We start from the raw sequence: 26,508 nt of genomic DNA on the forward strand, positions 1-26,508 counted from the left end.
CTGAGGATGGTTAGACTTGTACAAAGCTACTTTTGTACAGAAGACACTGTATGAAAGGAAATGTACTCATTACCTGACTCATTACCTGTAATTGTAATTCCTCTGTACATAACCGCTATAATAACAATAAAGTACATTAAATATCTTTTTAAATCCCAGTATATGCAGGGTGTCATTGCCTCACACCTGTAATCCTAGCAACTCAGGAGGCTGAGAAGCCAGCCTGGGCAGGAAAGCCCATAAGACCCTCATCTCCAATTAACTACCAAATATAGCTAGCTCAAGTAGTAGAGCACAAGCCTCGAGCAAAGAAGTTCAGGGACAGTGCCCAGGACCTGAGTTCAAGCCCCAGGACCATCATACACACACACACACACACACACACACACACACACACACACACCAAAAATCCCAGGATACACACACACACACACACACACACACACACACACACACACACACACACACACACACACACACACACACACACACACACACACACACACACACACACACACACACACACACACCAAAAATCCCAGGATTCCCCATTACATCAAGTCTTTTTTTTTGGGGGGTCCGGTCGTGGGGCCTGAACTCTGGGCCTGGGCGCTGTCCCTCAGCTCTTCAGCTCAAGGCTAGTGCTCTACCACTTGAGCCACAGCACCACTTCTGGCTTTTTTCTTTTTGCTTATGTGGTGCTGAGGAATCGAACCCAGGGCCTCAGGCATGCAAGGCAAGCGCTCTACCACTGAGCCACCTTCCCAGCCCCTACATCAAGTCTTTTTTGTGTATGTGTTTTATACTTGTATTAGCTAGCTTTTGCTGTATAACAAACCACCCTATACTTCATAGTCTTTAAAACATAGCCAATTTTAAAGCTACTTACTATTTCTTAGGATTTTTAGGGTCTATATACTAATGAAGGCAGAGCTCAGTGGGATCTCAACTGATCTCGGTGTGGTACTTGTGATGATCAGTTGCTATTCTGCCAATTGATGTATTCGATTGCCTTCATCTTGTGCCTTCATCTACCTCCAAAATAGGAGCCCAAGAGCACCTGCCTAGTGAACTCAAGACTCTTGAGTTCAAACCTTAATTACTACCAAAAAAAATTAAAAATGGACAGATAGACAAGTAAATATGAGGAGTTCATGCTCTTGTCCCTTAGGCTGGATGAAAATGGATTCCCTGTGAAAATACTTGCAGATGAGCTTTCTGTACGAAACACCTTGAGAAAACATTCATGTTAATCAAGCTCAAGTTCAAAATCTATAGGATTATGAGGAGGAAAAAAAGAAAGTCTGAGCCTTGGCCAATGAGAAAGGACTTGGGTGGTGAATAGACCAAGCAAGAAAAGGTTGAGTGAAGGAAGTGAGAGCGAAGCAAAGGGTTATGGGAAGTTTGCCAGACCAGAGACTGGGGTTGCCTTGGGAGGCAGACTGTCTGGGGCCAGCTGGGGACAATCATAAAATTTAGTTTGTCCCAGCTGGAATGGACTTCAGAGGTTTCCTAGCCTTCTCCAATTGAATAATGGGGGAAACAGGTCTCAGGTCATGGGCTTGCGCATGACCACCCAAAGGCTACTAGCACAGCCTAACTTTGAGCCCTTGTCTTTGGACTTAAATCAGATGCTCTCCCATTCTTGTAGCCTAACGTGGACTGTTTCTCTCCAGTGCACTGGAACTAGGGAGCTACAAATTTGTACTGGTGTATCCATCTTTACAGCCTTCCCCTCTTCCCTCCCCAAGTCCAGCCTCCTCATTCCTCTGAGAGGCCATTGCCCTGGCCTTGGCTCTGTCTGCAACCAAGGAGAAACAAGTCAGTGGAAAGTTCTCCTGTGGAGTGTGTGGTAGGTCTGTCAGCACCCTCCTTCCCTCCCACTTTTCTTGTCCCAACAGCAGCCAGACCTGGCCTCAGAGAGGACTGTGTCTCTAGAAGGAAGGCTAGGTAGCTGGGAAAAGACAGCAGGAGCCCTGGTAGGAGTAAGGGGTCTTATCATTCCCTGCTAAGATTATGAGACAGGAGTGAGTGGGTTTCTAGCACTCCCTCCTCGACACCACCCTCCCCTAACTCCTGTGCCAAAAAGGAAACTAGCAAAAAAGTTAGGACTCCCGGTCAGATGTGGTGGTGTATGCCTATAATCCCAGCTATTAGGGATGTGGAGGCTGGAGGATCCTGAGCTTGAGGCCAGCCTGGGTAAAGTTACCAAGACTCACACACACACAAAAAAAAGTCACCAAGACTCTCCAAAAGTGAGTCTGGAGGTGTAGTTCAAATAGTAGAGTATTTTACCTAGTAAATGTGAGTCCTGGATTAAATCCCCAGTATTGGGGGCAGCGGGGTGTGGGAGGGGGGAGAATAAAGCTCCCGATTCCCCTTGAAGCATTTGAAATGTTATGCTTGCCAAGAAATTGTTTGTTTAAGCTAACTTTGTATTAAAATCATCCCACAAGTGGGTAATGTAGGACTGACAGGAGTCAGTTTCAAGGTGAGGCCTGAGAGCGAGTTGAACAGAAGACCTCAAGGAGCTTATCGGGGTCCAGGCTTCCCACCATGGGGGCAGATTATGGTAAATATGGAAGTCTCTACCTGCTTCTCCCAACAAGGAGATATTCATATGTGTCACTCCAGCTCAGGGGAAAGCTCCACATGACTCAAAGCCTCATGGAATGTAACTGAGGTAAAGTGATACCCTATAGTTAGCATCTGTTCCTGCTTTCTGCATCTGGGCTGCATCCTGCTTCTGACAGGAGGAAACTTGACTGAGAGTGTGAGGAAAGTACTACCAGGTAGACACAGCCCTTAGCCCATAATGGAGCCAGGCCCCAGTGGCTCACCCATGTAATCTCAGCCATTCAGGAGGCTGAGATCTGAGGATCACAGTTCCAACCTAGCCTGGGATGAGACTCTTGTGTGTGTGTGTGTGTGTGTGTGTGTGTGTGTGTGTGTGTGTGTGTGTGTGTGTGTGTGTGTGTGTTCACACGCGTGAGCTTGTGACGCGTGGAGCTTGAACTCAGGGCCTAGGCGCTGTCCCTGAGCTCTTTTTGCTCAAAGCTATCACTCTGCCACTTTGAGCCACAGCATCACTTCTGGTTTCTTGTGGTTAATTGGAGATGAGTCTCATGGACTTTTCTGCCAGGGCTGGCTTTGAACCGTGATCCTCAGATCTCAGCCTCCTCAGTACTATGATTACAGGCATGAGCCACCTGTGCCTAGCTCTTGAGACTCTTATCTCCAATTAAATACTTAAGAGCTGGAAGTAGAGCTGTGGCTTAAGTGGTACAGCACTAGCCCTGAGTACATATGCTTGGCTACAGTGCCCAGGGCCTGAGTTCAGGCCCTAGAACCAACACACACACACACACACACACACACACACACACACACACACACACACACACACACACACACACACACACACACACACACTCACACACACACACACACAAAGTTTAATGATATCCGGTGCCATTCTAAGCAAAAAAAAAAAAAAAAAGACAAAAGGTGTAGCAGCCATAGAAACTCAAGAGTGTTATGCAAAACACAGTTCCTAAAGTATCTTAAGTCCTAAGTTGTCCCTTTGGCTCCCAGACTGTCCTCGCCATCCTCCCAACCAGAATGGACCTTTCTTGACTGGACAGTGCTCACAAAAGCCAGCAGAGGGCAGCCTTGCAGGCTGGTGGGACCATCTTCAGTGAATCTCTGCCCAGCCTGTCCTGAACAGGGCTTCAGCTGCATCACTAAGCAGTTCTGTGTGGCAGTAAAGCATTAGTAACCTTCCCTACCTGAAGGAAGAAAAGAAAGGTCCACTCATGCAGAGGGTTGCTTGTTAGATTTTTAACATGGAAAGTTGTGACCTCGGGGCATTGGTTGGTGAGTAAAGGTTGGGGTCTGCAGTTTAGGAGGAAGAGGAGAAGAATACCAATAGAGAAGTGACCCCTGACATGTAACATGTCTTTGTAAACACAGCAGCTCTATCAGAGGCCCTATCGATGCTTTATTCTACTATTGACTAATTGATTGTATCATATAATCAAACCCACAGAAAAGTTTCCTGCTTCTAGATGTCTATCTTAGCTGCAGTCCAGAGTTATCCTTTTCTCCTTCTTCTTTTGAAGCAAGAGCTGGGAAAATAGAGTGAGTAGGAGATTAGAGAGCCCTGCCCTAAATCTTAAGTTTGAGATGGATGTCACAGTTAAGGCTGTGACCTCCATCTTCCTTGGAGGTCTGCCAGCCCACCACCAAGTCCATGCCTGCCTTGTGCCCCACACAGCACTAAAGCCTTTTGGTCCTTATTGATTCCTTGAATTCTTCAGGAACCGCGTTGGCAAGTGCAGTTGCCAGGTGTCACTGATGCTGCAGAGCAGCCCTACCAGGGCCACACTATGGTGAGTGCCCCCACGAGTTGCCCGGCCTAGCCCCTTCCTTTACCCACACTTTCCCCCAGGGCTCTGCAGCCCCAGACATTGAGCTGAGACTGAGGCTGAGGCTGCCAGAGCCAAAGGGAGAGATTGGAAAGGGACTCGGTTGGGAGGGAGGGCAGAGGAAAGGAGGGGTGATGTGTGTTTCTTTTTCTTTTCTTTTCTTTTTTTTTTTTTGCACACATCCTTATAAGGCTACTGAAGTCATTACCGATGTAATAAACCAAGTAGGCAAGCAAGCAAACGCCTCTCCCCCAATGTTCCCTTCTATAAACACAGCCTGGCTGGGCCCCCATCTCCCTTCCCCCTCCTCTCTGCCCTCCGCCCGCCCTCCGGGATTTGCTCTCCCCTGACGTTTCTGGCTTACCCAGCCCCTTTTCCTTCTGCTACTTTCCTTTTTTCCCCTCACTGGTTGCAGGGGGCGGGAGCCAGCCAGCTGTGAGGACCTCTGTAGTGGAGGAGTTGATGCTGATGGTGGTGGTGATCGACATGGGACCCTGAAGCCTGGCTGGCCAGCAAGAGGACAGGGTTGGCCAGAGGAGGAAGACGGAGAGGACGTGAGGGGGTTGCTGAAGAGGCGCGTGGAGACCAAGCTGCACACGGAGGAGTCGATCCGCCAGCAGGAGGTGGAACAGCTGGATTTCCGTGACCTCCTTGGAAAGAAGGTGAGCACCAAGACTGTGTCTGAAGAAGATCTGAAGGAGATCCCGGCTGAGCAGATGGATTTCCGCGCCAACCTGCAACGGCAAGTGAAGCCAAAGACTGTGTCTGAGGAAGAGAGGAAGGTGCATAGTCCCCAGCAGGTAGACTTCCGCTCTGTCCTAGCCAAGAAGGGGACTCCCAAGACCCCTGTGCCTGAAAAGATTCCACCTCCCAAATCTGCCACCCCAGATTTTCGTTCTGTGCTGGGCAGCAAGAAGAAATCACCAGCAGAGAATGGCAGTGGCAGTGCTGAGGCCTTGAATGCCAAGGCTGGGGAAAGTTCCACATCTGTGGGCAATGCACAGCCTGCAGGATCCCTGAAGCCCCTGGCCTGCACCAAGCCTGCTGAGACCCTGAAACCAGTGGCCAATACCAAGACTACTGAGCCATTCAAGCCTGTGGCCAATGCACAACCTGCAGAGGCCCCAAAGCCAGCCAGGAAGGAAGAACTCAAGAAAGAGGTTAAGAATGATGTGAACTGCAAGAGAGGACATGCAGGGTCCTCAGAAAATGAGAAAAGAACGGAGAGCCAAGGGACTGCCCCAACCTTCAAAGAGAAGCTGCAAGATGTCCGTGTGGCAGAGGGTGCAAAGCTGCTACTCCAGTGCCAGGTGATCTCTGATCCCCCAGCCACCATCACCTGGACACTGAATGGAAAGACACTCAAGTCTACTAAGTTCATCGTCCTCTCCCAAGAAGGTAAATGAGGTGTGGGGTCGGGGAAAATGGGGATCCTGTGTCTGGGTCACCGTCAGTTCATGTCTGGTGGATGGCCTCTTATAGCCTACAACCTGAGTTGGAATTTCAGCTCCTGTTCCCCCTTATTCATGGGATAGGGTCCTCACTCAGCATCCTTGGGTACATGCCTACCCCCTTGCTGGGCATTTAGAACATGCTGTGTGCTCGTGTCTACCTAGCAGAGCTTTTTCCTGGCACCCCCACCCCTGCTCCCCAGAGTAGACCTGGGCCTGAATTGGTTGATACTCCATAGCCTGGCATGGAGAAGGCTAGGAAATGGGGGGCCAATGACAGAGGCAGCCAGGGACTCTGAGCCAAGAGCTGCTTGAGAAACAGCACTTTGGTTTTGAGGAAGGCTGGGTGATAATGGGCCTTTATAGGACTGTGAGTTGGAGTCAACAACAGACTGGGGCTCGAGAGCAGTGTGGGTTTGAGAGACCAGAGGGAGAAATCAGAAACCCAAAAGAGCTCCAACTACATGCATTCACTAGCCAAACTCAGAACCAGCTGCTTGCTTCCTAATTTGGATGAGACCTGTGTTTGCTGGGATTTCACATTCTTGGATGGTGGGGGAGAATGGGGACGGGAATCCTACTATCTGTGGCTTTTTGGGGGGTCTGGAGTCCCCAGATGGGCCAGTTTATACCTGGAGAAGAGAGGGAGTACAAAGAGGATTTACCTAGCCCCATGGAGCCTGTCAGAAACTCTGAGGCCAGTAGATAACCAACGTCCCTCTCTGGTGGCCAGAGTTGTCCAAGCTGAACCGATGCTGGGACTCTGGCCAGGGCAGGTTACAAAGAAGCTAAGTCCTTCAGGAGGTAGAATTTACTCTTGGGGGTCTGAGGCAGCCACCATAGAAGCCTTAAGAACAAGTCATGGTAAAGTGAACACAAGCAATTCAGCTGAGCCCTCAGATCAGGCACTCTTCCCCTCTGCTCTCTCTAGCTTGGTCACACCCCTCCTCTCCTTTTTCTCTTGTCCCTCATCCCAGGCCATCCTCCTCCTTCAACCTGGAAGGAATAGGCATTCTCAGATCATCTCACTCTGCCTCTGAGGCAAATCTGGGGCAGCGGAGCATAGAAAATCTCAAGACTATAGGAGTGAAGGGGAAACTGGACTTCCCTCTCAGTAGAGAAAAAGCAGGGTGTTTCTGCTAATGTGTTATCATGGAAGCTTTTTTAATGGGCATCCCCAGATTGACAGGGTCCTCTTGAGGTGTCTCTTCCATCTCCGTCTGCCCGCCTTGCTTCTGCCACGTCCACACAAGTGGTTGTGGAGGACCACCTATGGGATATGTGGGGGGAGTGGAGGCCACCATCCCCCACAATATTCCTGGGAAGGGGACCTCCAAGTTGGAAAGCCCTTGGCCAGACTGATTGGAGACTGACCAGAAACATTTCTCAGGTTACCCTGTAGTAATCCTTCTGGGCATGATGAGAGAGTAGGTAGTCAGCAGCTTTGAGACCTGTGCAGTAACCTAGATTGACATGATGAGAGCTCCATGAAAACTAGGTTCAGACAGTATTGGGGGTGGGAGTGGGGAGAGGGCAATGCTCTCTCCCCCCCCTCTCTTTCTCTGAATGAGCCCATCTTGACACAGCAAAGGGGAGAGTGTCTTGTCTGAAAACATCAGCCCTGCTTCCTGTTCCTACACTCATCACTCACTTCTGCTTTAAGAGCAGTGCTTTGTTAGGGCTTATCGGTTGCTACCTGACCATGTCCAACAGCAGGGAGCAGAGCATGCTCTGTGGAGGCACAGGCTTTGGCTCATAGTAAAAAAAAAAGGGGGGGGTTGGAACCAAGTGCTCCTGAGTGGGTCACTAAGCGTCATCTGAAACCAGGCTTAAGCAACAGGGAGGTGGTCAGAAAGTGGACTCTCCAATCAGGGGTCCCCCAGCACCAAAGATAGGCTTCTCATATTCCATCTGGACTGGAGAGGATGGCTTTTTTCCAGTTTCATCCTATGTTATGCCAGGGAATTTAACTTTGAAAGCAATAGGGAGTTATGCAAGACTTTGGGGATGAGGAGCATCATGCACAAAATTTAGACTTTAGGGATTTTGATTGACTTTGTGCCAAGAACACAAGTCTGTAACCTGCTTAAGAGGTCAGTGAGAAAGATGACAAGGCTTAGACTAGCACAATGGGCATGGCCACAAAGAAGACAGAAGTAATAGAGCCTGTGGCCTGGCTTGAATGGCTGGGCAGGGATGGGACTAGCTAAGAGGGGGAAGGATTGGCAGCCCCATGTGTGCATGGGGGTGTCTGGGCCACAGGAATGATGTCAGGTGGCAGGTGGCTTGAGTCAGCTCATAGAGGAAGAATAAGGAAATGGCTGCTCCGTCTCTCCATCCACTGAGTTGAATTCTTCTCCCTCCATTGCACTGACTCTCATCCTGTCATCTTTTCTGCCATTAAAATTCGCTTCCTCCAGGATGTCTTCCCAGGCCATTCTCACCACGTTATCCAAGAGATACTTGTTCCCTCCTTGCTCTCCATCAACACACATTTGTGAGTGTGGCCACTGCTAGTGGATGTGCTGTTAGTAGGCTTCTCGGATGTTCTAGCTCGGATAAGCCTACAGATCACCAACAAAGAGACCCAGAGAAGATGTGTGATGGCCATTGGCAGGATCTGACCATTATTTAACACTCAGAGGGACAGTCATGTAGAAATGTTTTTCTTCCTATATTCCCAGAACTGTAGAGAGATGGTGTTCAGGGTGCTGCTAGCTGACCCCTCCAGGGTTAGGCATTGGGTCTTCCTTTCTAGACCTGTCTTGGCTGCAGGATGGGAGGCAATGGCCCAGTGAGCCCAGAAGAGGGCTGAGGTAGTGTTCCAAGTGCTTTATCTTTCTGCTTTGCTTTCCGCCTCCAGGCCAGGCTTCCCTCAGCAAAGCATTTCTCTCAGTCTCATAAGGAGGATTTGTTTTTGTTGCTGTTGTCAAGACATGACTCATTTTTAATTGCCTTCAGGATGGAATTTTGTCAAAGCTTTTTAAAAACTATATAAGTCCATCCTACAGGGATGAAGGGAGAGTGATGTTCCCTACTATATGCAAAGGGATTATTCCATTGGAAAGATGGACATATAATCCACTTGAAGAACTCTAAATTAGAATTAGGTTCTGTTTGATACATGACCTTTCTTGCATAGACCACCTGTTGCAAAAATGGCCTTTGTCATTCTCAGAATGGTGTGTGTGTGTGTGTGTGTGTGTGTGTGTGTGTGTGTGTGTGTGTGTGTGTGTGTGTGTGTGTGTGTGTGTGTTCTTGTAACTGTGTTCCAGGCTCAGGGAAAGAATTCATGGTAGATACAGTCAGTGCCCTCAGACCTAGGTGTGGGAGACAGGCATGTATTTCAGTAATGACCTTGAGAGAAGTATTTTGGTCATGGTGAGCTCCAGGTGTCTTGAAAACCAAGGAGAGGTACAGTTAGAGCTAGGAACTCATGGGTAATACAGAGGGTACAGGCCTAAAGAAGTAGCCAGGGGGTGAGTGGCATTGCTGGTCTGTTCCTACCAAGTGGGCAAGTCAGAGACTCTGCTGAGGAGGCAGAACCTCCAGGCCTTCAAACTATTCCCTGCCCCTACCCCAGCCCCTTTCTCCCTGCTCCCACCCCCTGCTCAGCAAATGAGAGAGCTGGGGAGGTCTTCAAACACACAACACTGACTCCCTGGACAAGAAAGGCTCTAGGCAGAGCTCCTGCTGAACCACTCAATGGATTCCTGTTCCTGGCCTTTTCCCTTTCTCTTCACCCCCTCAAAATTCCCTACTAGATTGAGGCAAGAAAGAAAGAAAGAAAGAAAGAAAGAAAGAAAGAAAGAAAGAAAGAAAGAAAGAAAGAAAGAAAGAAAGAAAGAAAGAAAGAAAGAAAGAAAGAAAGAAGGAAAGAAGGAAAGAAAGAAAGAAAGAAAGGAAGGAAGGAAGGAAGGAAGGAAGGAAGGAAGGAAGGAAGGAAGGAAGGGGGAAAGCAAGGAAGGAAGGAAGGAAGGAAAAGAGAAAGAGAGAGAAAGAAAGAAGGGAGGAAGGGAGGAAAGAAGGAAAGAAAAGGAAAAAAGGAAACTCTGGGAAACAGTTTTCTTCTGGAGGTCAGGAATGAGCTGTCTCACAGGAAATACCAGATTCTTCATCTGGGGTAGCCAGCCTCCCAGCCTGCTCTGGCCCTCCCTCAGCCCACGCCTGCTGGTGGCCAGGGTCTGCTCTGGTACTTGGAAGAGCTGGGGAGAAGGGGCAGGACTGAGTCCAAACTGCCCTCCCCAGCAGCTCACTACTGTCAGCCATGTGTGTCATTTTTGTTTAAGGCTGAATGAAGGCAGCCAGGCACTGAAACTGAAAGAAAACTGAAGACTTGAGCCGTACATTCCTGGGCCAGAGTGGGGTTGGGGGCGGGGGGGGGGGGCGGGAATCACTCCCAGAGCCTCAGCCCTACCTGATGGAGGGTCAATTTCACTTAAGACTCCACTTTCAGGCCAGAGGTCATTTCAGCATCTTCCTGCTACCCAGATGAATGAAAAGTTCTCTCTCTAGAGGGTTGTTACCATCACTCCAATATCCTTGTGTCTCTCCATTCTCACTACCATGCCAGACTTTCTCAAGTTCCAACAAAATCCTTCTTGCTGCAGTTTCTGCCGATTGTCTCCTAACCACAGTGGGAAGAGACCCTGGCCAGTTGCCCTTCCTGAGGAAAGAGAGAGTGAGGCTTGTCAAAGGATGTGTGGCAAGGGGAAAGGGTATAGGAGATATGGGACTCCAATCAGCCATGCTGTCCTGGGAAGTCTCAGGCTTTTCCTTTCTCCCAATCTGAGGGAGAGTCTCTGGGCCCAACTAATGCCAAACTTGCTCTCTGGATCTCCTTGTGTTAGTCAGACCTATGTGTCCCCCTAAAGTAGAGAAAGGAATTGTAGGAAATAGGGTAGGTATCCTTTTTGAGATCCTCTGGGAATTGGGCCCATTGGCTTCCCTTCTGGTCTGGCTCCCCACATACATACCTCTGGGACACACACATAGCTCTGGGCTTCTAGTGCCCATGGCTTATGGGAGCTGGGGATATATTGCTCTAGGCAGCAAGATACACTGGGCTCTTCAAGTGATGGCTGCTGCCCTGACCAACAGGGCAACCTCAGGCAGGATGCCATGCTATCAGAACGTATCAGAATGCAGAAACCTAGAAGGCCCAGCCCTCAACTGGCCTCTCCTCATACCCTAAAGGAAACTTCAGGAGTTCTCTCTATCCACCTCCCATCCCTACCCCCATTTCTAGAGAAGTAGCCAGCCAAAGTTGAAAGAACCAAATGGTCAAAAGGCAGATCCCAGATTCCTGCGTGGGCTGATGTGACTCCTTTCCCCCCACCTCCAGTCAGGCCAGAGGAGGTAGGGAGAGAGTCAAGGGTAGACCAGTTGATGATCTGCCTCTCTCTGAGACAGTCAGAAGACCTGGACCCAAAGGAAGACAGCCCCAGGTGCCTCTCCTGACAAAGTGCCTCTCACTGGCTCCAGTTTTTTTTTTTTTTTTTTTTTTTTTTTTTTTTTTTTTTTTTTATCTCAGATCGTCTTCCTGAAAACCCAGTGTCATGGTCCCATACTAGAATCTCCTTCTCCCAACAGATCTTCCCAAAAGTCTGTGTCCCTGGCTGTGCAAGGGTTCCTTCCTCTCCCACCCACTTCTTTACCAAAAATCCCCTTTCCAAGAGACACTCTTTGAATCAGTGCCAGGGCTGGCCAGATCCCTGTCCTGAGCCACTGTATCCAGCATAGTTTTGGAACCTGCACCTAATTCCTTTCCTCTTGGTCAGGGGCGCAGGGTGCAGAACCATCTCCATCCATTCCTTCTATTGCATCAGATGTTCTCGAGGGTCTGAAGCTACTTCTCTCCTCCTCCTGAAGCCTCCAAGGAAGGCGGAGTGGTACTTGGAGGAGCATAACAACTTTTGGAAACAGATTATCAGCAAAAGACTACACTGGCCTCAGCAAGGCCTGGATTGATTCCCACAGGCCTCTGCTCCTGGAGGCTGCTGTGGAAAGATGGGGCCTGCTGTGTTCCAGATGCCAGGCAGGTACTGGGACCTACCTGGGCTACTCACCCTCTCTTCCTGTTCCCTCACAGGCTCACTGTGTTCAGTCTCCATTGAGAAGGCACTGCCAGAGGACAGGGGCCTATACAAGTGTGTAGCCAAGAATGCGGCTGGACAAGCTGAGTGCTCCTGCCAGGTCACCGTGGATGGTAAGCCATGACCACTCATTGTCATAATCTCTTAATGCCTCCTGCACCTGTATGACCTGTTCCCAATGGTTCCCATTCCTACCTAGGAATTCCTTTGGTGAAAATGAAACTATCTTTTACAAAAACAAGACAGGAAGAAAAGTGACAGCCCTCCTTGATCACCAATATATATAATGGCCTCTTCCTGCACCTCCTGCTTGTAGGAGGGGCTCTTCATCTCCTCCTCCTTCTCTTCCTTCTTTTCCCTCTTCTCCTTTTCCTCCTCCCCTTCCTCCTCTTATAATCCTGACCTCACATCCAGAACCCTCTAAACAGGAACACCAGGCACTAGGGCACTTGCAGAAGAAAGGACACACCCACAGGAAAATGATTACAAGGTTTTTTTTTTAAAGCCAGCAAACAAGAGTGACTGCTGGTGCTGGGGCACACAGACCCAACCTGGGTCCTGGGGAATTGAGGAGGGAGCTGAGTGTGGGAGCGTCTTCGAGGAAAAGGTGAGTCAGGCTGAGGCTTAGGGCAGAGAGAACAGAGCCACCTCTGCCAAAAGAAAACAGTAATAGTGAGACAGGGAGAGAAGAGAGAAGTTGAGATGGCAGGAGCCATGGGAGAAAGAGCAGACCCATTTGGTGTGAGTGGGGTTTCCATCTTAGGCAGGGAAAAAACCTCACTGGGAGACTTGGGATTTGTTCTGAAGAAATGGAGGAAGTTTGTATTTGTGACTCTTTTCTCCCCTCCATAAGGCGTATAGGTAAGAGACTTTGAATAGAATGAAACTTATGATGCTTAGACTGATACTATTAATATTTACTATTATTATTATTATTTTATCAACATCATCATCACAGTATTGGGTATCAGACCCTCAAAGGCTTTGTAAATACTCTTACCACTAAAGTACATCTCCAACCCAACACTCTCATTTTAGAGATGTGAGAACTGAGGCCATTCCGAGAGGAAATAGACTGGTTGAGACCCCCTGAGCCCTGTATGGTGAGCCAGCGCAGAAGACCATCTGGGGATTCCCAATCTAGTACCCTTTCTTTGACTTTTAATACTTACCTGGAAATGTCTAAAAGGGTAGTTTTTTGAAAACAAGCTTCTTGCCCTTGACATGCCTGGTTAATAACCCATCAGAGACATGTCAAAAGCTAGTGTCCAAATAAGGTGTCTGGAAGAACGGCTTTGTTGTTCTCCTGGCTCCTGAATGGAATCGCTTGAGTCCTAAAATGCTAATCTGTTTTACTGCCACCTTGCAAGATGCAGAATCACTGTCCTCATTCCTGATTGCATAATCTGATCTCTTGATCATAAAACTGTGATCTACTGAACGTAATGAATGGGAGAAAGGAGGCAAAGTCTTATAAAGAGATGTCTTTTAAATACACAGTGACAAGGTAAATTAAATTGCTAGCAGCCAAAAAAGGAGATGCTGATATCCTATGAGATTGTTTCTGCTCCCAAGAGTGCTGGACATGCTGAGTCTAGAAAAGCAGATCTAGCAGATCAGCTGAAGGGAGGACGGAGGAGATGATGGAGAAAAGCTGACAGCTCAGACTCACCTGGGAGCTCACCACCCGGGTCAGAGTCCTGCTTCTTTCCAGGTGTTGCATTGTAGCTTTCTGGGGAATTTGACCCCAGAAGATGATTTCTAATCGCCCCATGTTCATGTTGACTCACAGTCCTTCCACACAGGAATCCCAGGACTCTTGAACTCCTATTTGCAAGGCTAGCTGCAAACAGGAGAGCAATTCATTCTTCTTAGCTGTAAAGTGTTAGCATCTTGCCCAGATTTGTTTGCACAGTGAAATTTTCTTTTCTCCTACAGATTCAGAATCTTTAGTGACGTTTTTTTTCTTCAAAGTTTAAGGAATTCTTTCTGCCGCTTAAGGAACTATGCTTGCCCCGAGGTCTACTAGAAGATTCTTTTGCTGTCCCCACTATTATTTTTTTGTCAGTCATGGGGCTTGAACTCAGGGACTGGGAACTGTCCCTGAGCTCTTTTTACTCAAGACTCACGTTCTTCTATTTCGTGTCAGTGACACTTCCGGTTTTCTGGTGGTTAATTGGAGATGAGTCTCACACACTTTCCAGCCCAGACTGGCTTTGAGCAGTGATCCTCAATTGTAATCTCTTGAGTAACTAGGATTACAGGTATGAACTACTGGTGCCTGGCTTTGTCCCTACTAATACTCTGTGTGTGTGTGTGTGTGTGTGTGTGTGTGTGTGTGTGTGTGTGTGTGTGTGTGTGTGTGTGTGTGTGTGTGTGTGTGTGTGTGTGTGTGTGTGTGTACATGCACTCCATCCTAGGTCTTGAACTCAGGATCTGAACACTATCCAGACTTTTTTTGCTCAAGGCTGGTGCTCTACCACTTGAGTCACAACTTCATTTCTGGCTGTTTTTAGTAGTTTGGTGGGGATAGCACTCTCACAAACTTTCCTACCCAAGTTAGCTTTGAACCTCAGTCTCTTGAGTAGCTAGAATTACAGGCATGACCAGCATTATCTATCTCTAGTTCTTTCATGTGGCCACTGGCCACAAACTAGGAGCTGGGCTTTGGGAGAAAAGCTAAAAGTGATAGGAGATAGACCAGGTGAGATAACAAACTGAGTCTCAGTTAATTGAGGCTAGTTTGGTTTTCAGAGAAAAAGAAATAGGGACACCTTCTTCACTTCTTTTCCCCTGTTCTTACTCTTGGAGAATTATCAGTGTCCTGTGTACTGGGTAGGATCCAGCCACGCTTAGCTGTATGTTCCATGGAGAGCCTTAACTGTTTTCCTGTCATGTTGCATTGTTGCACCTTTCTGCCTCCTTTTGTCTGGTGCTCTACCCAGCTGAATAAACTTCCTGTCTTTTCATTTGTCCCTTCTTCCTCTCAGCTATCCCCACAGCATGATACTTAGGGATTCCAATGAGTCTGAGTATCCTTTGAAATTATAGACAAGTTTTGGTGCATATGTGAACTAGAGCATCTTTATGAAGAGCAAAGCTCATAATTTTAGTAAAAAAAAAAGTTGCTTGAGCAAGTGCCTTGGCTTCCACATGTAATCCTAGGCACTCTGGAGGCATGGATAAGAAGGATCATGGTTTGAGGCTGGGCTGGTGGGGATAGTCACAAGACTCCCAATCTCAATAAAAAGCTGGGCATCACAGCACATGCCTGTCATTCTAGCTACTCAGGAAGTGAACTAGGATGGTGGTCCAGGCCAGTCCAGTTATACATGTGAGACTCCTATTTGAAAAATAACCAAAGCAAAAAGGGTCTAGGGGTGTGCCTCAAATTCCAGAGCACCTGCGTGGAAAGTACAAGGCCCTGAGTTCAAACTCCAGTACCACAAAAAAGGAAAGGAGGGAAGTAGGGAGGAAAGGGAAAGGGGGAGAGAGAGAGAAAGACTTAAGCCAGGTGGAGTGATACACACCTGTAATCTCAGCATTCAGGAAGCTGGAGGCAGGAGGATCTTGAATTTGAGGCTAGTTTGGACTATATAGCAAAGCCCTGTTTGGGGAATTTTTTTTTTCAGTGAAAGAAGGCAGCAGCAGGGGGGAACCACTTGCTCTGAAGAGTAGCCATGGTTGCACCGTAGTTGGATTTTCACCAGTCTAGTCATTGTTGGACGCATTCAGTTCATCCACAAGCAACTCTCAGGCTGATTTCTGGGCAAGGCCAGTTCTGTGTTCCTCACAAGAGACAATGAGGTCCTCCTCCCCAGTGCCAACTTCAGGCTGCTTTCTCCTGCCACTCAGCAGGGAGGGCCACACCCCCTGAAAGCTACTCACCATCATTCAGTCAGCCTAAGCCCAACTGCATTAAAACCATACATCTGAGAGCTGAAGGTAAGGCTCAGGTGGTAGAGTACCTACCTTCCAAGCTGTATTTCAGGCTCTTATCAAAGTAAGCCCAGTAGAGTTCAGTGGCTGTGTCATACACATTATTATTTCCCTTATATAATATGATAGGGGAGGTAACCTGTACAATACATCATGTCTGGCTATTTTAATTGTGCTATTTGGACCTTTTTTCTATGAACATGGGTATTTTGAACATGTTGTGATTTGGTTATACCACCCTTCCCTTCAAACTCAGCAGAATGGAAGTAAGCCTAGAATGGACAAGGACTTACCAGAAAACTCACCCAGAAAGAAAGAAAATCTGGCCTTGAGTGTCTGCTATAGTCAGACTCTTATACTTTATATTTTCTATTTATACAACAGCTGGTGTTTCTCATGCTCAGCAGTATAAACAGCCTTCCCAGAACGGACACTATGCACACTAAATCCAGACTGGACATCTAGCTCACCTGGCAAATTATAATATGGATCACATAGGCAGGCCTCAGGTGTATCTGGTCCTAGAGCCTTCACTTTTCTATGATTTGGTGCATGGCCTATAAGAACCCCTAATGAGACTGCATAACTCATTTCCTGTGATCCAGATACACAGGAGATAAGGAAGCCCTTCTTAGGCCAGCATAATAAGAGTCAGAAGATATCCTGGTCCCTCCCTGGACCATCCACCCTTCCCAGCCCAGACTTCAGCTACAGTGAGAGTAGGAATTTGGCCACACTAGATCTATGTGCCAATTTTGGTCAAACACACACACACACACACACACACACACACACACACACACACACACACACACACACACACACACACACACACACACACACACACACACACACACACACACACACACACACACACACACACACACACACACACACACACACCTATACATACCAAAAAAAAAAAAGCAGCACACAGAAGACAAGGCAGGAAGATCTTAAATTTGAACCAAACACTCTGAGCTATATAGCAATACCATATCTCAGGAAACAAACAGAAAAGGAGAAGATTAAGAAAGACAGAGCCACCCCATGTCATTGCTCATTCATTCAACAGATACTAATGCTGGGTCTTTCAGGCACTGCTAGAAGAACTGGCATTTGGAACAATAAACAGAAGAAGTACCTGCTCTAACGACTTGACCTTTTAGAGAGGAAGCAATAGTGCAGGTGAACAGATATGTTGCAATGTCAGGTAACGCTGTGTGCTATGAGAAAACACAGCCTGGTGATGGGAATACTACTTCAAAGAGGCGGGTGGTGAGGTCTGTGGAGGAAGGGACATTTAAACAGAGGCAGGAAGTGAGCCAAAGAGTCCCAGAAGAGGGAATAGCAACAAGATTGTGCTTATGACATTCCAGAAGAGGAAACAGGACGGGCAGTATGCTATAGAGGGTCAGGGCCCAGGTCTCTGAAGCCATGTAGCTCATGATAGGAAGCCAGATTTTATTCCAAGTGTGTTGGGACAACATTGGACACTTGTAAAGCATCACTCAGGTAGAACAGACCCAGGATGTGTCAAGAATGGAGCAGGGAGACAGGTCTTAGGCAATGGTACTATTGAACCTTACGCTCAGTAGAATAGACAGAAATGATGGGTGTGTTCATAATCTGGTTTGATATAGAACTGATAGGAGTTGCTGATGTTTGGGTCAGTAGACGAGAAAGAGGAGTCAGTCCAAGGGCCTTACATAGTCTACTCTTTGTTGAAGTCTTTGTTTTCATGGAGGAGTAAAGCTCAATGCTTATATCACCTACTAAAATCGGAATGTAAGAACTGGGAAACAATCAATGGTTCTCTAAGTATGAAGCTGAAGATGTCTATTAGGCCAAGGAAGCAGATCTCCTTGACTGATATTTAGATATATCTGAGGCTGAGTGGGGTTGGACATGAGGAGCCATCCATGTGTAGAGTCCATCAGATACCTTGGGGATTTACTGAAGTCTTAGAGGCAAATGTGACTGGAACTGGGACAAGGGAGGGAAGCAGAGAACAACAATGAGAGATCAGGAGTTTACAGGAGATTATGAAGCATTGGCTGCAGGGAGAAACCCAAGTGAAAGGAGACATCCCAGAAGCCAAATGATGAGAATTTCAACAAGGAAAGAATGATCAGGATCAATATGTCAAATACTGCTGCTGAGTACAGAGATCAGCCTGAGCATTGGCCCTTGGAGTTGGCAACATGGGTAGAGATCACTGGTGACAATGAGGAGAAAGTCAGGGGAGTGATGGTAAGAAGAGCCTCACCTGAAGTGTGCTGAGGACATCCTGACTAGTTGAGTAAGAATCTAGACTCAAACCCTACACTCTAACCACTGAGGTCCATTGCCACTAAGTCCTTTGGCACTTCTGATTGTCACTTACCTTTGTTGGTCTGCCATGTTTCTCAGCCCACTGTTACCTTCATGCTTATTCTTTAAATCATCACAGGCAGTTAACGATTAGTAGGCTGAACTAAATAGAACTGCTGGGTTTTTGTTTGTTACTCTCATCTTCCTATGGAGGAAAATAAATGTCAGGAAAGTTCAGAAACTTATCCAAGGACTCATGGCCATTAAACAGAGCCAAAAAGGAGCCCTCAAATTTCCTGACTAGAAATCTCTCAATAGAATAACTATCAGGCTGCTTGTTGTCTGGCAAAGGGCCATCCTGGGAGAGGCTGAAACCAGGGCCCCTAGATCTACTCCTAGAAGCTTCCTAAGGCCTCATCTCCCCCTCCCTCAGCCTAGGATCAGAGAGCCCCAGATACAACCTCTTGGGGGAAACAAGCAAGCAAAAAAAAAAAAAATGCTACTCTGGAAAGATTTCCTCCAGAGCTAGTCCAGGAGTGGAAGGGGTGAGGCATTGTCCATATAAGGACAAGTATCCCTCTCTCCGTAGAGGCCCCCCACTTCCCCACACCTCCACCCTCCTCCCCCATGCTACTTTGGGGGCACAACAGGGCCAGCAAAGGACTCCAGCCCTGGGGCTCAAATATAGAAATGAAGTTCAGTTTCATCACAAAATGATTAAAATAGACAGAAAACTACAAGCTGCTGTTAAACTTTTATTACTATTATTTTTATCCCCTGGGCAGCAGTGTGAGCACAAAGCTGGTTTTGATTAAGCGCGTGGTCCTTCCAGGCCATTCCTCGCTGGCGGTTCTCACGAGGACTGGTGGTTCCATGTCCCTGGCCAGGCCCCATGGCACAGCACACAGCCCCCGCAGTGCTGGCACATGAGCAGGGAGTGTGGTCCCCCACTGGGCTCCAGGTTTGCTTTGAAAAGGGAAACTTGAGCCCTTTTCCTCACAGCCAGATGGAAAGATAAGGTGTATCCAAAAAGTGTCTCAGAACCAGACTCAAAACACAACCCAGTGAGCACTGAGACAGTGCTGAGGCTGACACGGACTGGTCCCAGGGCTTTCTGAAGGTGAAGGATTTTCTCTAGGGGGCTCCAGGGTTGTATAGTCAGAAGGAAGGGATGCATTAAAGTAAACAGTGCTTCTTGGCTCTCCAAAGCACACTTGTGTGCCTTTTCTTTCTTGCCTGGATCTGAGGACTCTGAGATAGAGAAAATATGAGGTGTTTTTTTTTTCCTCTGTGCAAATGTGGAAGCAGAGGTAGAGGGCAGTTTTTGTGATTTGCCCAAATTCTGAAGATGTGAATGACAAAAACAAAAGGAGAACTCATCTCTCTCAGCCTCTGACCATGATAGGACTCTGAAAGAATGACACATAGGGAGAGAAATAATATAAGGCCCCACTGTTATCTTTTAGAAATCCAAGAGAACAGGCTTCTCATCCTTTGCTCACTCATGCCTCAGTTTACCCATCAGTAGAAAAAGAATCCTGACTCTTCTATCCCAGTCTCCTCTATGCTCTGGGACTCTCCAGGAGAATGCTGAAACAGGAATGCAGAACTGTGTACACATTCTATCCTTCCAAATCTCCCAAAGTCCAAGGGAAGTTTCTTTCCCTCACACCATGTGTCCACATAGAACTGGTGCTCTGAGGTGTGCGCAGCTTCTTGACAGCTTAGCAGAGCTGTGTCCTGGTGGCAGGGACCTGGAACTTACCATCTGGGGTTATTTTGCGCTTATGGAAGGTGGTGGGATATGGGTGGTACATAGTAGGGCAGGGGTCAAGGTAGGGGCTAGATTACCAACCTCTGCTTAAAAGGATTTCTTCCATCTTTGTCCCTTACTCTCCACCCCTTGTCATACACTGCTAGAAAGTCCTACTTTTAAGTCCAACCGAATCTTTCCTACAGCTGCACGTTAAAGGCCTTCAGCTATCTTTACTATTGCTACTGTTACTTGCAGGATTGAGAGCAGAGGCACATGACAGTTCAACAATTTGCCCAAGTTTTGCATCAGGGCCTATAGCTTGCTAGACAAGTGTTCAATCATTTGAGCCACACTCTAGTCCTTTTGCTTTTAGTTTGTTTTTCAGATACAGTCTAGTCCTCCAACTTCAATCTGTCTGCCTCCAGCTTCGGAGGAACTAGGACCACAGGTGTGAACCAACCACCATGCCTGACCTTTTTATTTATTTTTTTTTTTTTGACATAAGGTCTTGCCAGCTTTTGCCTGAGTTTGCTTCAAACTTTGATTCTCCTTTCTTCACTTCCAAGTATCTGGGATTACAGGCATGCGTGAGCCACCATGCCCAGCTCTTAGCTGTCTTCAGTGGGAAATTGCCTACCACAGCCCTGTGGCTTCTGAGCTGCCATTCATTTGGACCTACATAATACCTGCACAAAGCCTGTGACTTTGAGCTGGAAAGAGTATGTCCTCAGCCCCTGTATTCTATGTTCCTGGTGCTTTCCGCTCCTGAACTACAGAAGCCCAATCTAGGCAAGACCAGCCAGGGCTACCCGTCCTTGGGGTGGAGACAAGGAGATGGACCTTCCTCCCCAGCCAAGCCACAGGAATGTAACCAAGGCCCCATCTGGAAAGTCCCCCCACCCCCTTCCTCCCTGTGAGCTTCCTTTTCAGGAGCAGGAAATGGAGGACAGGAAGGGACTCAAGGGGAGTGTCCTCCCAGCCTCTCCCCTAAGAGTGTTCCTTGGGTGGAGGGAGGGTGGTAAAAACTGGAGATGGTGATAGCTAGTCAGCCAGCAGCTCCTTATCTCAGTCCTGGGTAATTTGCCTATGTCTTAAAGTCCATTTTTAAGGGAAAGACTGTGCTGCCCTGCTCCACCCAGCCTAGCCCAGCCCAGCCCAGCCCAGAGTGCTGATTCCACACTACTCCACAGCTGAGGGCTTCCTCAAGCATTATCCATGCTTTGTATTGAACTAGAAAAGAGAGCTTGGAGCAGAGAGCTGAGAGGCTGTTGCACCTCCCTGCCCAATACGTCCAGTGCTGCCCAGCAGGGATCCACTGCACCTACCTTGGGAGAGGAGGTAGTAGAAGCCCTCAGACTTAGTGTTCTCCTTAGCCCCAGGGGTGAGACATGCCAGCTGCCTGCTTCAAGGCCTTTATCTGGCCTGTCTTTGCCCAGGACTAAAGCAAGTCTGAGAAATCAGTGGCTGCAAGTCCTCCCCTCTGCCAGATCTATAAGCCTAAGGGCCAGGACCCCATTCACTTTGGAAGACCTTCAGGAAGACCAGAACACAGCTGAGTAAGTTGGGACCCAAGGAAAAAGATGGAACAAGCCAAACAGAGGGTGCCCAGCTTGCCAGGGCCATTCCTGGCGGCCTTTGCTGCCATAGCAGGAGCAGTAAGCACTTCCCTAGCCTGTGCATCCATCTCTGCTCATGGTTTTGCCATCTGATTTATCAGGCTCGTGCAGTGCAGCAATCTCTCTCCTTCTTTGGTGCTCCCAGTGGAACGGCCAGTCCAGGCGCCAGGCTGCTACAGAGAGGGCCTCAGAGAGGAATGTGGGCCGGCACTGGGTTGAGGTGGGGTTCTAACTGAAGTGCCTCCTCTGCTCAGCTCCTCGGACAGCTGCTGACTGACAATGGTGTTGCTTGTTTTGTTCCAGATGCTCCAGCCAGTGAGAATGCCAAGGCCCCGGAGATGAAATCTCGGAGGCCCAAGAGTTCCCTTCCCCCTGTGCTAGGAACAGAGAGTAAGTACTTTTTGTTGTGCAAACCCTGGGACACCCAAGGACTGAGGTGGCATCAGAGGTCAGGCCTCCTGATCACCTACTGTGATCTAAGTGCTTCCTGGAGGTCTGGCTTCCTTGTGCTCAAGTGCCCCGGGAGTGATCTCTTGTGGAGATCTCTTCCACAACCCATCTCTTCACACTCATATGTGCCTGGGAGTGGAGGGGTTGCTTTGGAGACTTAGATCAGGAGCTGCTCCTGATCTCCCCAGTTGATTCTATCTCACCAGAGGAAACTTTCTAAATTGTAGTTTTCAATTTCTCGCTCAGGCTGAAATCGCCAATGGTCCTCCCTACCTCTGAAATCCCACAGAAGTGAACCTTTTTTATGTTCACACCCTGGACACCTACCACACATGGGCACATGGGGTGTCAACATCTCTCTTACCAGATCTGCCAAATCTTTGAGGTCAAGCACTTGACCTTCTCCTGAGCTTCTTCCTCTTTGCTCTTGAGTCATTCCCTATGGGATACCTTTCTGGTCATTTCTCACTGCAAAGCCATTTTAACTCTGAGGTCTAACCCTCTTCAGCTCAAAGAAACAACTCTGTGAGTTCTCAAAGCATCAGCACTTCCTTCCTCCCCTGTCTTGTTCCCAGAATTATGAGATTGCATCCATGTCTCTTCAGATGCTCCTTGAGGGCCTTGCCCAGGCCTTGGTCAGGGAAGACCTTTGAAATTATGTGGTATAAAAAGCCAAAAGAAGCAGGGCACTGGTGGCTCATGCCGGTAATCCTAGCTCCTCAGGAGGCTGAGATCTGAGGATTGTGGCTCAAAGACAGTCTGGGCATGAAAGTCCATGAGACCCTTATCTCCAGTTAATCACCAGAAAACTGGAAGTGGAGCTGTGACTCCGCGTGGTAGAGCACAAGCCGTGAGCAAAAGAGCTCAGGGACAGCGCCCAGGTCCAAAGTTCAAGTCCCACAACCAATAAGAAAAAAAAAAGCCAAGGGAGAAAGGAGCTTCACTGTTCATTGTGACTGAGATCACAAACAGCTACTTCCCTCTTTATTTATTATTCATTTGTATCTCCTCATGTCTCCTTATCCATAGACACCAAGCCTAGGTCCACATTGCTTTTTAGAGACCCACAAAACTGTGCCATCTTACAAAATCGGAAGAAAAAAGAAACTTAATTCTAAGACAATGTTTTTTTTTAATTTAATTTAATTTTATTTGTGAACATACTGTACAGAGGAGTTACAATTACATGGGCAGGATAATGCATTTCTTGGTACATTTCTTACCAAGCATTGCAGCCTCCTCCTTTGTTTACCCTTCACATCCCTTCCCAGCCTCCCCCCTCCCCTAAGACAATGTTTTAAATTCATAATATATTGATCTTTATAAGTAGAGCAATATATAATGTGCAATTCACATAATTAAGGTAATATATGCATATGCTTACATGTTTACATACATATTTACACATATTCTTTTTTTTTTTCAGTGCCAGTCCTGGGGCTTGAACTCAGGGCCTAGGTACTGTCCAGGAGGTTTTTTTGTTCAAGGATAGCACTCTACCACTTGAACCTACAGCTCTGTTTCCAGCTTTTGGGGGGACAGATAATTGGAAATAAGAATCTCACAGACTTTTATTTGAACCATCATCCTCAGATCTCAGCCTCCTGAGTAGCTAGGATTACAGGCATGAACCACCAGTGCTTTGCAGATATCCCTTTTTTAATGGAAGAAAGAAGGGGTCCATGAAGACAGAAGTGCCTCAAAAGTTATAATGCAGCCCTGGCTTCCCCTAGAATTGCCATACTGATTTGATTACCTGAAGTGTTTCTTGACACCTCCAGTTTTAATAGGGTGCAGAATTGTTTGCACATCCCCAACATACTTAGTCTTAAACAGAACACAGGCAAGCTCTTACTTACCTATGCTAATAGAAAAAAAGCAATGCAGCCTGATTCCTTCAAAGACCACTTCTCTTTTTTCCATTGCAAGGCAGTATTTTATGACTTTGCTGTGTTCTTTTTCTTTGTAAAGTGTTATTTTATCTTCCTAATGCTGAGCTTCGGTTCTTCAAACACAGATAGCCAGCCCAAGTCAGGGTAGTGTGGTGAAGCAGCCAAAGTGAACTTATAATTTCTCCTAGATACTTAATCCAAGTGAGTTCAGTATCCATGAGAATAGTGAAGAGGCCACTATTGAGAAGCCTCAATTGTTAAGAGTACAGATTTAATAAAGTGTTTAAAAAGAATCTAATAGAAATGGCTTAGATCCTTTTATTCTCCAGAGGTATTGCCTGGATCTTGTTGAGCTAGTTATGGGAAATGTGAAGAGACCAGGTGTCTCTTGTAGAGAGCAGGTGGGTGATGTGGTGGTTCAGCCACTCCTGTTCTAGGCTCCAGAACCATGTCCCAGGGCCAATGAAGCACTGTGGAGGAGAAAAACAAATGTGAGACAATGAGCAGACACACAACTGGGCTCTTTGCCCTAAAGAGCTATAGAGGCTGTGGAAAACCCCAGTCGTCAACATCAAACCGGAGCTCCTAGAGGACAGCAAGGCTATGACTATGTATTGGAGTCACCTGCAGAGCTCATAAACCACGGAGGCCTGGGATGCACCCCACCACCATCCTGTACCTCAGGATCATATCAGAGCTTCAGGGGTGGGACCCTGATTCAGTGGTACATAGGGAAGCCAGGGCCCCACTGTTGGTTTTGAGCAGATCTGCCTGCTGCTGCTATGAAGTATGTAGCCGCTGAGGTCCTCTACAGCCACACTTTCAGAATGTTCCAGTGCCTGAGGGGTTCAGGCAGCCCTAATTATGGGAGCAGCAAAGCTGGAAGGAAGTGCTTCATCTTCATAGAAAACACACACATTCATGACTGCACCCCTTGTCTGCAAAGGGTGTTTTTCCCTGTGTAGACAGCCTCCATGGTAGAGAGACTCATTCATCCCCAAAGAATGGTTGTGTCTCCATGGCCCCTAATAACCATCTTGACTCCTTTTGCTGGCCTGTCTACCAGCCCCCATCACCTGAAACTTATCACCACCGACAGCTGCATTAACCCCCCCCCCCCAACCCCCGCCAGACACATGTTCTTGTCCTGCCCCGGGTACCCAAGGGATACCACAGGGCTTGGGTCCTGGAGCCTCCTGAAGAGGTGGCTGCATGGAGGTGGGAAATGAAGGAGATGTCTTTTTATGTCTGTGTCCCCAATATTTTCTCCCTTTGTGGGATAATTTATTGTAACTACAGGAATGAATTCTTTTTTAAGCATTTGAAACAATTCAGAAATATACTAAGTCCAATGTGAAAAATCTATCTCCCAATTTTATAACTCCAATTCAATTACTCTTCTGTGCATTTATATACATATATATGAAAAATATGTAAATATACAAATACACAAGTATATCAGTTGGAGGGTTATAGAAATGGAATCTAGCCAGGTGTCGGTGGCTCACATCTATAATCCTAGCTACTCAGGCGGCTGAGATCTGAAGATCATGGTTCAAAGCCAGCTCGGGCAGAAAAGTCCATGAGACATTTTCTCCAAATAACCATCAGGAAAACCGAAGTAACTCTGTGGCTTAAGTGGTAGAGTGCTCACCTTGAACTGAAGAGCTCAGAGACAGTGCCCAGGCCCAGAGTTCAAGTCCCACAACTGACAAAAAGAAAGAAAGAAAGAAAGAAAGAAAGAAAGAAAGAAAGAAAGAAAGAAAGAAAGAAAGAAAGAAAGAAAGAAAGAAAGAAAGAAAGAAAGAAAGAAAGAAAGAAAGAAAAGAATGGAATCCTATAGTGTGGGCATCTTTTTCTTCACTCTGTTTTTTCCAGTCCTGGGGCTTGATCTCAGGGCCTGGGCACTGTCTCTGAGCTTCTTTTGCTCGAAGCTAACACTCTACCACTTGAGACACAGCACCACTTCCCATTTTTTCTGTTTATATAGTCCTGAGGAATTAAACTCAGGACTTCATGCATGCTAGGCAAGTACTCTGCTACTTACACACATTCCTAGCCCCCATCTTTTTCTTTTACTGTCTTCAGTCCCAGACATGTCCAGTTCCATGAGTAATCTGGCTCTGTGTGTGTGTGTGTGTGTGTGTGTGTGTGTGTGTGTGTGTGTGTGTGTGTGTGTGTGTGTGTGTGTGTGTGCGTGCAGGTGTGTGTGTGTGTGTAGGGCCATGAAGTAACTAATCTGAAGCGGAAATCCTCTTTCCTGAGGAAAGGAAGAGACTTTCCTGTTGCACCGGAGAATAGCCAGATCCCTTTCTGTGCATGCTCTTGTTCCCAGCCAGGCCCATGTGGTCATATGAATAAGTTGTCAGGCATGAGCAAGGATGATTCTGTCCACACCATGACTTGAGAGCCCCTGGAGACTCACTGCTGTGGGGTGTGAAGGAGAAGCCAAGTCAGCTGCCCCCAACTCAAGTGACCAAAGAACAAGGGGGCAGGCAATGACTCACAAGCACAAGAGGGAGATGGGGGGAGTTAGTGTGGGAGGGTTTGGGAAAGAGGGAAGCTGGGG

General features: G+C 47.4%; 1 protein-coding gene across 8 annotated transcripts in view; it reads left to right on the forward strand.

Annotated features, from left to right (window-relative positions):
- The window catches only part of Mylk (myosin light chain kinase), a 196,211-nt gene that overhangs the window by 104,078 nt on the left and 65,625 nt on the right, over positions 1–26,508 (forward strand). For all 8 annotated transcript variants that reach the window (XM_070030043.1, XM_070030045.1, XM_070030047.1 and 5 more), the window contains 4 exons: positions 4,320–4,391; positions 4,843–5,825; positions 11,970–12,086; positions 21,901–21,987. In XM_070030043.1, coding sequence (XP_069886144.1) covers positions 4,320–4,391; positions 4,843–5,825; positions 11,970–12,086; positions 21,901–21,987 — 1,259 coding nt within the window. The remainder of the gene's footprint in view (positions 1–4,319; positions 4,392–4,842; positions 5,826–11,969; positions 12,087–21,900; positions 21,988–26,508) is intronic.

This window comes from Dipodomys merriami, unplaced genomic scaffold (genome assembly GCF_024711535.1).
Source record: "Dipodomys merriami isolate MVZ:Mamm:240054 unplaced genomic scaffold, mDipMer1.0.p SCAF_2, whole genome shotgun sequence".
NCBI lineage: Eukaryota > Metazoa > Chordata > Mammalia > Rodentia > Heteromyidae > Dipodomys > Dipodomys merriami.